The sequence below is a fragment of the Rhopalosiphum padi genome, chromosome 2 (genome assembly GCF_020882245.1).
Source record: "Rhopalosiphum padi isolate XX-2018 chromosome 2, ASM2088224v1, whole genome shotgun sequence".
NCBI classification, from domain to species: domain Eukaryota; kingdom Metazoa; phylum Arthropoda; class Insecta; order Hemiptera; family Aphididae; genus Rhopalosiphum; species Rhopalosiphum padi.
This window is the reverse complement of record NC_083598.1, coordinates 75,507,090-75,523,682: the sequence shown is the minus strand read 5'-3', so window position 1 is coordinate 75,523,682 and position 16,593 is coordinate 75,507,090. Positions and strand designations below refer to the sequence as shown.

The following is a 16,593-nucleotide window of genomic DNA, read 5'->3' as shown; positions in this document are numbered from 1 at the left end:
TGAATTGGTTTTACAGTTAATTTGTACCTTATTTCTTTTTCTGATAATAGTTTTTTAGGTAAAATAAATTCTTAGACAAAAAGAAATCAAACCTTAAAGATAAAAATCCTAGACAAAATAGTAGTTTAAAAAATAACATTTTTTTGATTTTTTAATATTTTCCAAAATCACAAAAAAAACCTTTCAATATATTATTATGTAGACACATTTTGAATAGAAACACGCCTGTCGGCTGTCAGCTACAAACATGGTTTCTTTCAGAATCGTATTTCGAATTTAATGATTTATTATTGCGTTAAAAAAATAAAAATGCTTACTTAAATATTCGTATAAACAGCTATCATATAAATAATTATTAAATTAAAACCGTCGTTCTTATTCAGTAAATCTCCCGTGTTATATAAAATTTTGACAAAATTCCTATACTTAGTATGATTGAAGTATTATTAATTACTTTATTTTAATATATTAAACTGATATTGATAAATTATTTTAGATAAACCTGTTCGATTTGATTTCCATTCGTAATTTGCGTATAAGTAATAATATAAAGTATACGTACCTACTTATTTTACTTATATATATATAGGGTGTACCAGGACTATTTAACAAATATTGTAATACGTTTTTTGTTTAATTGTGTTTCAAGTGTAAGAAGATAAAAAATTATAAGAAGTATAAGAATATTAAAATCTATATTTTTTCGGTAAAACACGATTGCGTGTTAATTTCGATCTTGACAATCAATAAATACATTAATAATTGAAATTAAACTATTGCAATACTGATTAGTGATTATTAAGTTATATATATTAACTGTTAGTTTGAAGCCTCAAACTTAGCGAAATACGAATCAAAGATTATTTTATAGCTAAGAGCTACCTATACATAATATATTAATATCTAATAAATTCATTCAAGTTTAATTATAGCTGTGTAATAATTATACTGAAAATGAATAACAATATTATAACAAATCGAACACATTAATAAATAATAATGCATATGTAAAAAAATACTAAACAACATGAATTTATATGTAAGGAAACATGAAAACCAAAAAATTCCTTTTCAGATCAATTCGAATTTTATAATTCTAATTTCAGATATCCATAATAAGCATAAGTTTCAATTGGTTAATTGCCTAGTTATATTAATAACTTTTATTTTAATTTGTAGTTTTTCTTGAAATTGTATCAGTAATTTACTTTTTTTTCGATAATTTTAATTACAAAAAATAATATTTTCAGTAATATTCAAATTGTTAAAAACAAATGTAATAACATTTAAGCCATGTAATCAGTTCCAATATAATCTAAAGTAGGTACTTATAATTTATTTTACAATGGTATATACCGTCATAATAATTCACTAATAACATAATGATAATTTTACAGACAATGTTACGATATAATGTCATAAGATTATTAAAGCATGTATAATCGTCATATTTATTATGATAAATATGTATTTATAATATGACTTTTCTATGTAACTAGAGCAAGGACACGACAATTTAGAAGTGAGAAACAAAAAATAATTAAAGGGATTGCTACTAGGGAAATTTAAATTATCAATTCAGTATTGCCTGCAAGAAGCTGATTTTAATATAATGTACTATAATTTATAACTAATTCCTATATCATTTAATTGTAATAGGTAGTATAGGTACTTAATTTATTTTATTCGTCATTGTTTAATATTAATAGTGTTATATAATAATACAATTGTATCCAAACAATAGAAAAATGTTTTATAATAAAGTGTAATTTTTATTAAATGACGATTTATAGAACTTTACAGAAGGGGGAATGAAGGACCTTGTAAAATATTTTTTTCCTTGAAAATAACAGTCTTATACAATATTTTTTCTATAAAAAATATACAATGATGTCAAATTTTGACCAACTTATTTAAATGATAAATTCTAAGAGCATTATTCACATTTATGTAACTCAGCGAGTTCTATGTACCTATTTAATGCTTATTTGGTTTATATTTTAATCGACTACATTGAAATAGTTCATCATTCAGTATTTTACCAATAAAATTGTTCATTAATAAATTATATGTTGTCATGTTGAAGGCAGATAAGTAAGTTAGTTATGGCCTGTCTTACTCTCCAGTCTTCAGTTAGCAGTGACATATTGTGTATTTATTAATTTTATTGCAAAACGTTATGATTATATAATATATATTCTCAATTTTATTTTTATAATATACCTATATAAGTATCTATCTATATCATATTATTATAATATTATGTCAATATTGTATATAATCTATAATTAATAAGTTATGTTAAATGAAATTTCAGTACCTACTTATATAAGTATCTATGTACTTCATTTTTGAGTTTAATTATATTTAAAAATGTAATATTAAATTCATATTTTACTATACATAATATTATAAGTAGGTACCTATTGGCTATTATATTTATTTTTAGCGCGTGTTTCTATCCAAGCTAGGTATATCTTTAATGTTTATTCATTATTGTACTACAAGTTACCTTCGGTACAAGCCTATACAGGCTTGGGCATGATATTTAAAATAAATAAATTTTGAATGTTTTGATAATCTTATTTAGGTTTATATGGTTTATTGTGTTTCTTTATTATTTACATATTTAAATACTCTATACACTTAAGGATTAGGTAACTATTTTAGTATGGAAGTTATTTTACATTGCTTATATATTCTCTACTTCAAAATATTAAATAATATGGAACACGATTCTGTATCTAAAACAATATACAATAACTAATATATATATATTTTTTATTAATACATGGACAATCACTATAAGTAATAGGTATACTGTTAATTAACGTACAATTATTTGTTCTTTATTACAGTGTTCATATATATTATTCATGACATTTTATTTTTTTTATAAATGTGTATTTTTCAAAATTGAAATAAATGGCCGGTATACCTATTTTTACTAATAAAGTCTTCATTTTACAATGTTTTTATTATGAATTCGTAGCACAATAATTATATAATTTTTCTTTAGACATATTCTCTTTATAAAATATAATTATAAATAATTTTATTTTTCTCAAAATTCTATTTTAAAATTTTACGAATGATTTTAGCAATATGTGAAATATTACTTTATGACTACTATATTCACCTAATAGTTGATACAAGAGATGATTTTAATATAAAAATAATAATGGTCAATAAATAATAAATTAAATGCATGCAATCCGATAATTGAAACTGCATCATACAAGTATAGAGCTCTGAGCTGCATTATAAGAGCAATGCAAAAATAATCATTTACGAGGTCAAACGTAGAAGGCCAAGCACGGAGCGACGAGCGTCGTCTTTTGGCATTTCACAACCTTACGGCGTTTCCGCACTAGTAAATTTTCTGTAGTATATTGGTGTTAAAATACCATGTGGCACCTTTTGACTTAAGAACCTTGAACAAACTGAGACGAAAGTCCAATTTTGTTAAACAAAAAAAAAACGCGAGACCATCACAGATTACAGCTAGGGCACAAATGTATACATCTTATACACTGTAGATTTATACACGCAAGGCCATCAAGTTAAAATCACAAACCCTATAGTGATTATAATGATCCGTATACATAGTATCTGTAATATACAATTTTCCACTGTGGCGAATTCTGTAAAGAATAACGTGGGCAAATCTTTAAAATAATGTACATATTAATTTTAATGATGATGTGTGATGACTGTTGAGAATGCTAAAGTTGCATGAACTATATTGATAATTCTTAATAATAACAATCTCGTTCTAAAATGTATTTGCAATAAATACTTTTTATTATTTACTTGCTCAAGATATTATGTATCATAAAACTGATGATATAAATCTATTTAGTATAAGTTTCCATATATGTACATTTTATACTATATTATATGTATCATGTACCTATGCAGTAAAGACTTGAACTTATTAATTTGTATCCTATATAATAATAATGTATTACATTATCAAAATTTCAATTGTTCATTAATTCCTACGTGATTGATGGTGTTTTAAACTTTTGATATATAAAACGGGGTTTTTTTTTTAAGTTTTTGAAATTAAAAACGCATTTTAAAGTTTTAAATACCCATTGCACGCGTAGGTGATGCTGAATGACACCTACTTTTAGTTTCCACGTATTATATATTATGTTTTATTATATTAACGTATAATAAACTGTTATAAAGCGCCATAACTCGTTGTATAAATTATATCAATTTATAATTGCATTTAAGTATAGTTTAGGTTCCTAATAAGTAATAATTAAAATAGTTGACTCTGAATTACTGAAGTAAATAGATACTTATATAATTTATTGGTAAAATGTATTAAATTAATTGTAGATTGTAGAGTTTGTATCAGTGGTGCATTAACCGGGGTGGATGGCACAGCCAAACATTAGGTCACTACAAGTTTCAAAGGGGGCCGGGTTCAAAGGACAGATGTCTCATGCTTCCTACTCTGTATAATAGTGTAATGAGAATGCGGGAATAATGAAATATTTAGATATAAAATAATATAAACTATTATAGAAACTAAAATACAAATGTACCAATATTGGCAATATTATTTATTTTGTTTGTGACCTTGGTTATATACTATCAGACTTAATAATATAAAGTCCGATTTATACTTTATAATTTTATCCATGTATTGATATATTTATATGTACTATGATCATTGTATTGGATATACGGATAATCATTTAAAAAATTAAATTTAAACCTCTTACTTATTTGTAAGAAATAGCAACTTCAATTAAATTATACTCTTGTAGTCTTGTTTGATAATAATACAGTTAAATCAACTTTATTGTTAAAAAAATAACTCATAAATTATGTTTACAAGGATAGTACGCAAGTCCCGGGTGTATTGGGGAGTATTATATAGTATATATATTCTCAAGTAATATAAAGATATTTATAAATAAATACAAACACATAAAATATAAATTTTATAAGCATACAGCCAATGGTGGCGGATGGGTATATTTGTTATTTTTTTTTTATTTTGTGTTAAATTGCATTTATTAAAAAAAAACTTTTTTATTGTTAATTTCTTTATTTATATTTGAATACTAGAATAAATATCATTTAAATTGATAAAAAAATAATTAGTAACTTTTTACAAATACATAATTGAATATAAAAATTATTAGGTATTCATTTTAAGGTCCAAGAAATTCCTTTTTATTATCGGGGCTCCAAAATCCTAGTTCCATTACTGGTATGTGTACTCATTAATCTATAATTAATAAAATACAATGTTTTAGGTACCTACACCATTAGAGTTTAATTCAGGATGTTCAACATTTTTAACATTTTTTAAAGTCGTTAAGCTCTAGTTTTGATACTTCATATTAAATAACTGTGTAAGAAAACTTATTCGTCGCAAAATTATGGTGGTATACTAAGGATTAAGGAATAAGAGAGTATAGGATTATTCACTATTATTATTATGAAAGATGTATAAGATTTTTATTTTTTAAACATCCGATTATTATATTTATTTTAAATTTGCTTTATTTAGCTTCAAATTCACTTTTAATTTACTATTTGATAATACCTTCAATAAAATAAATTGAATCGTATCTATAATTGGCTATTAAATAAATTCCATTTAATATACAATGTTATAATGTGTAGCCGTTGCCCGTTTGCAGATAGGAGTGAGGGAAATTGGTACTTTGCATACACTAGTAATATAATACAATACAGAATATAACTCATCTAAATAATAATTGGGTGCAAGCTTGAAAGTGTTATTTCCGTGGCGGTGCCACTGCCTTGGGGTAGTTTAAGTTCATAAATATAAATTGATGTTAGTACTTATTTTATACAATGTTATTTAATAGTTGCTTTCATAAAAGATTATTATTATATTATTACATAGTACATTCGTACAATGGACAAAACAACACAATACAATAGTTTAAAAAATTGAATTTGCAAGTTTACTTGTTTGGAATAAAAGTAGGTAGTATTTGATGAATTAGTAAAAGTTAATACGTAGCAACATATTTTATGGCTAAAGATTATCTTTTGATGAAAAAATTTTTAATTTACACAAATGTACATAGCTGATTATACTAATAAAATATATTGAGACTATTGAGTAGACGCGTATCTAATACATTATTAATAAATTATTAAATATATAGGACATAATTAATCAGTTTTAATAAAAATATTTAAGATGTTTAGAAAATATTTTTATAACCTATGATTTAAAGGATGTATTATAATACTATAGTATGGCAGAGTTCATAAATTAATATTTTAGGAGAGGCAAATAAGAAATTCAAAAGTTTTTGATAATCATCAATATTTAATATTATAATGTAAGCAGGTACTTGTTTAATTAAAGTAAGTAGAGGCAAAAACAAAAATCTCATTTAATTTACCATAAGAATACTTAATAATTAATAAAAATAAATATCTTGTCTACGGGCCAGATAAAATTCCTATAGTTTAATATACTAATAACGAGTGTACTACAGAAGTTTACGGACCGAGACACGTGTAAGAATATACTCAGTCAACAATTTTAAACTAACGTGTTTTCAGTTTGTACAGCACGAACAAGTTGACATGAGAGGTGGCTTGTCAATATATTTTTATCGAACTGAATGTAACGATTAGTATTTGTAATTATCCACAGTTATACCTATAGTGGTGAGAGGGTCCCTTTATCTAACTAACAGCAACGCCACGCGCTGTCGCGGGCCTATAATATAACTATATATAAGATTATAGACTTTTATCCATGCATATAATAAATTATTCAAGTCTAAATTAATGCATTTTTAATATTTGTCTTGAAAATTTGTAAAGTCAAACATTATTTAAAAAATACTGTTTACTATCAGCTATGCTGACAGTATCACATGTAAAAAGCGGACAATTATTCAAAAGGGACTACTTGTAGTAATGACTACAATATAATAATATTATAATATTACAGTAAACATGCTAATCGACAAGGATCAAATTAAACTGTACAGTCGTACAGATTTCGTTCAGAGGAATTCTATCTTTTTTTGTAGGAATTTTATTTATCATAGTCTACTAATTTTCTTTTCGTCTCGTAGTTTGAGATTACATACCTATATAAACCTAATAGAGGTAGTGCCTCTGAGGCACGCATCACGCTTATTATATTATTATAATACTTGTATATAACTATATATATAAGTACTCGACATATTGGGAAAAAAAGCGGTGTATTGTGAGACGTTTGATAAGTAATTAATATATAATTATTATTGTTATTTCATGTGTTGGTCGTTGATGGGTAAGAAATACGTATATTAAAAAGCACAACGAGGGATGCCGACGACAGCATAAAAATAACCATTACGCAACACTTTTCATTTTGTTTTCGTCTTGAAAACAAAAAACAATTATTTATTTCTCAACAATAATATAATATTATAATATACGCAGAACGGTCGAGAATACATCCTACACTATAGCAATAATAATGTATGACATTTTCGAAAGCAGGATATAAGAGAAACGCGGTAAAATCGCCAGGAAATCCTGTCCTGGGGATGAAATTGCAGTGGGGGTAGGTATGCACTGCTGCAGGTGTGACTTCTGGCTGTACCTATTATATTATAATGAAATATCAAACACTCGCGTAGCCAATATTATTGTCGTATAGAGAGATCTCGTTGGCCGATCGTCGCGATGTCGGGTGTCGTCCGAAAAAGGACGAATTTAATGAAACAACATATACAAATAGTATAATAATCGGTACCTATATTATGTATATTACGTAACTCGCTAAACATATTATAGATACATAATGTCAAAAAAAAAAAATAAAAAACGTAACTGGTGACTAAATTTTTTTTGGTAGACCTCCACCGACTATCACCGCCGCCGCCGCCGCCGTCACCACCGTCCACCGAATATACCCACTAAATATTATAATATACCACCAACGTGGCCGCCGACGACGTCTCCGTGGCATGTGGTATGCGCGCCTATGCGGTATTTACGCGTATGCAATAATATATATATATATATATATATTTTAATAATATGCGCAGTGCAGCAGGTCTCGCTCAAGGTCAAGCGGACCGCTCCGCCTATTCGGTGGTTGCGGCGTCGTCGTCGTCGTCGGGTAAAAATGTTTTTGCGCGTCTGCCTCGGACGACGACGGTCCCGGCAAGGCGGCAACGTCCTTGCTTTGCCCTTCGTCGCAACCGCACGCGCGCACACACGCGGCGCGTCGTCCGACCGAACGGCATTTCGCTGAAAATCGCGTCTGCGGCTGCCGCGAACGATGCGCACGAAACGTATAATAAATAATATTATTATTATAATGTTCCGTACGCGTCGTGCGCGCTATCGGAATCGACTCTGCTGCAGCTGCTACGCGTATCACGCGGCAGTGGTGACTCAAACCTCGAGACATGGCTGGCCGTTGTAATGACGTGGGAGTGCCGAGTGTGGGATTGTTCGAAATTCTCCGGGCAGGGTAGACGTCGAAGAAAAGCGTTTTCCTCCGAACGACCTCCGCTCGATTCGAGACCGCCACTCGTTTGTAACGCATCGGCTCAGGCGTGTTCTCCGCTTTTGATTTTTTCCACTGTTTCCCGTTTCCCGTACGGAACTCACAGTCCGCAGAGTCCTATCGGCTATCGCTGCCGCACAGGAGGCCGCGGGAGTGCGACCGAAGAGCCCCTCCCAAAAACGGATATTTTCCATCGTAGGTACCTGTTACACCAGTATTGCTGCCGAGTATAACGTTATGCGCATCGTAACAGTGACGACGAGAACATCGTCTGGTGGCCGAATTTGCGCGGCGGAATAAGAACCGGCAAAGGCCTCGACCCATATAAGCGTAATATTTTATTATCATTAAGTCCGCCGTGAAAACTGTCGTGATTCCGGCGGCACGGTAATGCGGGCCCGCGACGTTTGCAAGCCTGAATGCCGCGCGCGCGGTATCCGTTTCGCTCGGCCGTCCGTCCGTCCGTCCACCGACGATCGCTTCGCTCTCTCAGTCACACCGGCACGGCCGCCGCCGTCTCACTCGCTCCGTCGACCGTCTATCGCGCGCGCGCGCGCTCTCGTCCTGTCTCTCTCTCGGTGGTCGCGGCCGTCCGTCACCTCCGCTCGCACACCGATAGCCTTGAACCGCCGCCGCCGCTGCGCGCCGTCCCTACGGTTTCGTTCGCTGTGTGCGCGATTCCTTCGGACCAATCGGATCGTTCGTGTCGTCGTGTCCGCTCCCGCGTAGGGTGCCGTTTCCGTCGTCGTTTTTTACGCGATTTTTTTTTTTTTCCTGTCGATTTTTGCTCGATCGGTGTTTTTGCCGTATCCGTTTGTTGTCGTTGTGTCGGAAATCGCGTAATCATTCGTCTCGCGTCCGACAGTTTTCGTGAGACTCTCGAGTGTGACCGTCTCTTTAACAGTTATCTACCCACGTCGGCCGCCTTACCATGTGTCGTGAATTTTGATAACCGTGTGTCGTGCGCGTGTGGTACGTATGTTAACAGATTTTTGGTATTATTATTGTTGTTTTTGTTATTGTTATTTATCATTACTACTATTACTATTACTATTATTATGATTTTGTCGTTATGAGCATGTCGCTTTTATTTTCGCGCGCGTGTGGCCGTGACGACTGCAGCCGCTGTCGTTGCTGCAACGGCGACGACGGCGTCTAAGTAGGACAAACCGCGCGCGCACGCCGCCGCCGCCGAGGTAAACGAACTGTGCGAGTCGAATGGGAAACTGGACCGCAGTGATGAATTCATTACGCTCTCGCCGTGTGCGTGGAGTAGGTACTGTTTCTCGAAAGTGTGACTCGCAATCGGGCTTTTAATTTTATTATTTTTTTCCTGCCATTTTTCGTACTCCGTCCGCGACATTATATCTCTGTAGTCGTGATCCGCTCGAATGTGTGTCAGGTCTGTCGTCCGGTTCGTAGGAGGGGCCCTTTGGATAGATCAAAAACGTTGAAGGATTTCGACCTGTCTGGAACGGGTCGTAGACGCCGTCGTCCTGCTTCGGTTTATTTGTCGTTTTGGTTTGGTCGACTTGCAGCCGGGGTACTATTATAGGTATTGTGTTATTATGCTTCTCAGTCATCTGCCCTGCCAGGTTACATAGGTCCTTCCTAGTCATTGGACATGTATTCAATGTGTGTGTGTGTGTGTGAGTGTGTACTCACTACGGTCGTTGAGCTGTTAGTTGGCTATAATTTGTTAGATAAGAAAGTCTAATATAAGCAACGAATAGTACATAACTTGCATAATAAGATATGTAATTGATCTCTGATTAATAAACTACATGCCATTTGTTGTCATAGTATGATTGAGACATGACATTAAAGATCTTTTTTTATCTTAGAATTAAATTTTTTTTTATATTCATAAGGTTGTTGTAGTGATCGCCAATATCATTTTCTTGTTCTTTGCAAAGACGTTTCAATGATCAATTTTAATTTTTTTTCCAGCTATTTCACCATAGAAGACGAGATGCAAATTAGCCGCATGCCGATCCCGGCAGATGATTGTGCAAACAGCGAAATGTCTGTTGACACTAGTCCTTCAGATACAAAGACCGATGATTTGGAAACCACAACAAAAGTAAATGGTGATAGTCACAAAAAGTTGAATGGGACTATTGTAGACAATTCTATAGAAGCTGATGAAACCTCTGAACATGTAATTAAAAAAGAAGAAGAAGAAGAAGAAAATGACGAAGAAGACCATGGAGATGAAGATGATGAAGAAAAAATAGAAGAAAAAAAGGATAACAAAGAAAAAGATCCAGAAAACAAGACTGAACCCTTGTCCAAAAGTACTGATAAAATTGTGAAAAATGGGGTGTCTGAGGAACAAAAATCTGTAGAAACTATTAACGACGAAACTTCTACAACTAAAAATGATAGTCCTGAAATAAATGATGACAAAGATGAAGATGACAAGCTTATGGAAATTGATGAAACTGAAGATCAAACTAATGAAGATGTAGTTATTAAGAAAGAATCTTCAGAAGTTGATGAACCAGAAGTCACTGAAGATGTCGAAACTCAAGAAATAGAAAAGTCTATTAATGGGAAAGAAAATCACAAGGATGAAATTATTACAACTAGTAATGAAGTATTGAAGAAAAGTGAAGAAGAAACAAATCCAGTGAATGGAGAAGTTAAACTTAGTGAAGATGAAAAACAATTAAAATCTGAAAAAGTGAATCGTAAAGTTCTTGAAGAAGAGGATATGTCTAGTGAAATTAGTACAGATACACTTTCACCTAAGCAGGTATTAATTAAATGTAAATTTCATTAGGTATAGAAAATTTTTCTTAATTATTATGTCATTTTCAGATAGATGAACCAATTGCACGCAAGAGGTCTGCTGCGAGTCACGATGAACTTAGTGTTGTAAGTGGAGCAAGTAGCGATAATGATTTACCTAAAATTAAAAAGTTACGATCTGATGAAGATACACCATTATTAAAAGATGATACACGAGAACGATTGATCAAGAATATCGTACAGTCAAGTGGTAAAAATGAAGTTGAATTAAATAGGAATGTAGAAAAAATACAAAATGAAATAAAGGTAATCACGGAAATAGCACAGACTAAACGTGACGAGTTAGTGACCCTTATCAGGTTACAAAAACTCAAAGAAGAAATTATTGAACGATTGATGATTAAACTAAAAGAACTTGATGCTATGAAAACAGACAATAGCAAAGACTGGAATTTGCCAGAAATGTTTCAAATTAATTTAAGTCAGCCTGAACATATACTAAGTGAAAAGGTATTTTAATACAATTTAATTTATTTTATTAATTTCTAATTAATTTTTTTCAACAGAATATCTTAGATATTATTGACAACCGTGGCGATAGTCAACTTGAAAAGTCTACAATAAATAGTTACGAACAGAGTATTTATGCCTCTTCATCACCTAATACTAGTATCACACCAGTCGCTTCATCAGCTAATGCTCAACCCAATGAATGGATATTGTCAGATAGGGTGAACCGCACCAACCGCGTTCAAAGACCTATACTGCCTAAGCCTTCTACAGCTAACAATCATAAAGAAGGCCGTCAAGGTCCTATATTAGATGTTAAGCTGATTATTGCTGATCATCGATCAAAGAATCCTGAAACAGCTGTGACTAAAAGAGGCCGTCGGAAGGCGACTGCCAATGATTTTTCAGTACCAACATCTTCAGCTCCATTACGTTATCCAAATCCTATGGGTTTTGGTAATCCACTTCACCATGCCAGTGATGGGAATTTTAAAACTAGTAAGTTATATAATAGGTTAATTACCTTACCTATTTAATGATTGCATTTTATCAGAATTTGAATATTTAAAAAATATTGTGTTTTGTTCAGCTATCACAAATACCCATGGAGTTCCAAACAATGTTATGGAACATGGGTCTGAACATAATCGTTTTAAAGATGTTCCTGCTTTTCCAGAAGTTACACTGCATCCAGTTTCGCAGCCAATGCAGCAGCAGCAACAACAACAACAACAGCAACAACAACAAATGCAACAGCAACCACAGCCAACTTCTCTTTTACATGGTAATTTTCATCATTGAGATTCAATCCTCCAAATTTCTATTTAAGATTGCAATTTTTGTCCTATCATAATATTGATAGTCCAGAATATATCATGGAAATATGATTGAATATGATACCTCATTTTAAGTATTTAGTTTTTTTTTTTTTTTTTTTGAACCATGATATTGTGAGAGATTTAATTTTGAATATTATTTAACTATTGATCAACATTCAACAATAAGCTGAACAAAAAATAACTTTTAATTTTGTAATATAAATATATGCTTATATTTATAGTAGGATTAAGAATATGAAAATAACAATAAAATATGTAAATAATTGTGTCCTTATAAAATTTAAAAAGTTCAAGTTCAAGATATTATCAATATAGTATCCAAATGAGTGTAAGCTTAGTAGATTGACAATTATTTTCAAAAGAAAGAAGACCATTCATTATTGATTATTTGGTTTTCTGTGCCTATTGATTTGATATATTTTTTGTGATAACTATTACTTTTATATTATAGGAATTTTAACTAAAGGCGCTGGTACACACCATTTACCACTTAGTATGTCACACCCTCCAACCAATTATTCACCTACATTAGCAAGACTTTTAACTGCACCAGAACGTTGCAAGCAAAGTAGAGGAAAACGTCAAGCACCTGCAGCTACTGTTGTGTCTTCTAATGCAGTAATTACTTATTAAATTATTCCTTTACAATAACATAAACCTTTTTTTTTAAATGATATCTATTAACTATTTATAAGTTCAATTACATATTTACAATAGCATTCAAATAAGATCCATATTTAATTTGGTTTAAGTTGGATGAAAAAAATTTTTTTTGTAAAAATTAAAATTACTATGATATACAATTAATGTACTTTAAAAATTACAGAATTGGGTTTTAGGAGATGCACTCATATGTGCATAATTGAAGTATATTTAATTTAAAAAATAATGAATTATAGAAACATAACTTTCTAAAAATAAAACTGAATGAGTTAAAACTAATACGCTGACTTTTCTTTAATATTTTTCTATGGCTTATCAATAATTTTTCTTATATTTACAGAAAATGAAATATATTTTTGCTTAATTATGATCTAGATAAGATTTTTTACAAAGTAACTAAAATACAAATTTTGGAGGTCGGCTTTACATGAAAGTTAACATTGTTAAAAACTAATAAATAATAAAATACATCCCTTACTTTATTTTGCCCAATATCAAATAAAGACATATAAATTGTAGACATATGGGTATCTAATTATGAATATTGTTAAACATTCAAATTAATTAGGTTATTGGGCCTAGTGGTCTAATTGTTGTCAATATATTCCATAACAAAATAGCAATAACAATTATAACATCAGATGAAACAGGGAAGATTAAAAAAAATAAAATATAACCAACACTGAACTCCCTTAATTATTTTGTACACACTTTGTTGGGATCAAAAGTATTGGGAATAATAATTTTAAAAAAAATTTTTTTTTTATTTTAGCAATCTCGCAATGAAATAACTATAACACCAGTTCAAAGTACGTCAATGTCTTCAACTTTTCAACAAAAGCCCAGTTGTTCGTCAAATATACCTGTAAGATTAACCTGCTCTAAAGTATTAACAATAGTGTTGTTAATTTTGTTTTGTTTTTTTTTTTTTTTTGTTTTTAGCCTGCTCAAGTAGATGATGAAGACGCATCTGATAGACTGGTTATTGATGAAGGACAAGATGTTATGAATGCAAACTCTCCATCTAGTGCTCCACAGTGTCAAGGTTGTATGCAAAAACCAGCACAGTTTGTCTGTGCTGGATGTGGCAATCAATGGTACTGCAGCAAAGACTGTCAAGTACGTTATATTAAATTTTATTTTAGATTTTTTTGTTATTCAAATAATATTAATTTACAAAAATTTTAGTAAAATATTTTCTTTCTTGATTAGTTATTATTTTTAACAATTTTACATTACTTAATTTTGATTTTAATGTTTTGTTACATGTACAGATAAAAATAAAATATTATTTTTGTAATTACAAGTAACAAAATAATGTAACTAGATAACTTTTTTTGTTTCTTAACCTTTGACCATAAGCCTTGGATAAATATTTACTCCAGACCACTGTAATAATGCAATACAGGCATTATTGCAAAATATATTATTAAATAATTTTATTTGCCTTAATATAGTATCCATTGATATTCATATAGTGCTAGCGTTTATCAAAGGTTAAGATCAAATGTAATTTGTTACATTACTTTTGTATTTTATTTAAAAGTAACCAGTTCAAATGACATTACTTTTGTGGATAAACAACTAATAATAACGAGAATAATAATTATATTTATTATTTTAATTAATATGTTCTATATTCATAAAGAATTCTAAAAAATTGTAATGCTCAAACGTGCTCTTCTTTTGAAACTTAAAAAATGTTTCCTGCTACACAAATAACTTTTTAATAAAAATACTTGATGAATATGAAACCTAAAATTATAGTTCAGTAAAAAAAATAATAATAATTTATAGCCTAAATAGTATATAAATAAATAATAAAAAAAAAAGTTAAATATGTTATTTAAGCAATAAATAATTTAAATTTTTAACAGTGTTATGCACATTATTTAAATTGAAATTTATTTAGAAATATTAGATTGTAATAGTTGATAAAGATTAAAAATAAAAAAAATGTATATAAAATAATAATAAATAAAAATCATGATTTTTTTTCAATTAGTGAAAACTAAATAATAAATAACATTAAATTATAAAATATCAAAATATTTGATAATTATTTATTTGTTTAGTTTTTATTGTGCATAAGTATTTAATAATAAATAACTATTGTCATATTATAATTTATAACAAATATTGAACTATTTCAATAATATATATTCTTATCTACAAATTAAATAGAATAAAATAAAATAATTTCATATTAAAGAAACTGATCACTAATATCTATGTATAAAATAAATAATTTAATACAATACATTTTTAGTTTTGTCATGTAGTAAATATCAACTTTGTTAAATAAAATGTAAATGTAAATTTATTTTGTTTACAGATCGATGCTTGGGATGATCATTCAGAAGTCTGTAGCGGTTAAATTCATTTTTAAACGTGACATTTGTGCCAAAAAAGATCTCTTAAAGATTAATCTAAATAATTTGAAACTGGTAGCTGACTACCAAAATTGTTTTAGTAATTGACTTTGGTCTAGAGTAAAGACCTTTGGTGTAAATCTAAGTCAATTCACTATATTCACGTATAAATGTTCTATATGTGTGTGAATGTTTTACAATTATGCACATCAAATTAATCTTTATTAGGAACTGACAAACTGTTATATACCTATTTATATGTATGTGTATATATTATTTTTTTTATAAATTATATTATATAATATGTCTTAATAATTTCCTAATTCCACCACTAGCTTAACTGTGTGTGCGTGTGTTAGAGTCGTAGAGTCTTATGTTGAATACGTAAAATACTGTTGGGTCAATGACTGTTAATTAAACCACCCACTGTATGCTTGTTATTAAATTGATACAAGTACAATTTTTTTTTTTAAATGTATAATGGAGACAAATTTTAGTGGCTCATAATTTTTGTTTTGAATACTCATGAACTTGTGCACCTGCTTAAAATATTAAAAAAAAAAATGAAAAAAAAATTTAAATTATTTTTACCAACCATTAAGGTTTCCATTTCTTGTTATAATATTGTATTGTAAATTGATTGATTAGTTGTTAGGATTTGTTTGTTTGTTTATTATTTATACTTTTTTTTTCTTTTTTATTTATTCAGTTTTCTGAGTTTGTAATATTATTTAAATTTAAAACCCTAATATCACATTCAAAATGTGGATAAAACCATGTATTGAAAGTTGTATGTATACACTATGGTGTTTATATTATAACAAACTAATTCAAAGAATGGAATATAAAATAATATTTTATTGGAACATATTAAGAATCAAGTGTATTTCTCTTTTGTTGTCATTATTTGTTGCCTAGTAAC

At 29.8% G+C, this 16,593-nt stretch overlaps 1 protein-coding gene across 3 annotated transcripts in view; it reads left to right on the top strand.

The window, feature by feature from the left end:
* LOC132919451 (probable serine/threonine-protein kinase kinX) overlaps window positions 1-16,548 on the top strand; it is a 30,796-nt gene extending 14,248 nt beyond the window's left edge. For 2 of the 3 annotated variants that reach the window (XM_060981078.1, XM_060981080.1), the window contains 8 exons: window positions 10,484-11,291; window positions 11,357-11,797; window positions 11,854-12,295; window positions 12,387-12,581; window positions 13,088-13,254; window positions 14,072-14,164; window positions 14,242-14,418; window positions 15,635-16,548. In XM_060981078.1, the coding sequence (XP_060837061.1) occupies window positions 10,484-11,291; window positions 11,357-11,797; window positions 11,854-12,295; window positions 12,387-12,581; window positions 13,088-13,254; window positions 14,072-14,164; window positions 14,242-14,418; window positions 15,635-15,676 (2,365 nt within the window). In that variant the 3' untranslated portion in view covers window positions 15,677-16,548. The remainder of the gene's footprint in view (window positions 1-10,483; window positions 11,292-11,356; window positions 11,798-11,853; window positions 12,296-12,386; window positions 12,582-13,087; window positions 13,255-14,071; window positions 14,165-14,241; window positions 14,419-15,634) is intronic. The other variant, XM_060981079.1, reaches the window with a different exon arrangement.
* Window positions 16,549-16,593: the final 45 nt, after the last annotated feature.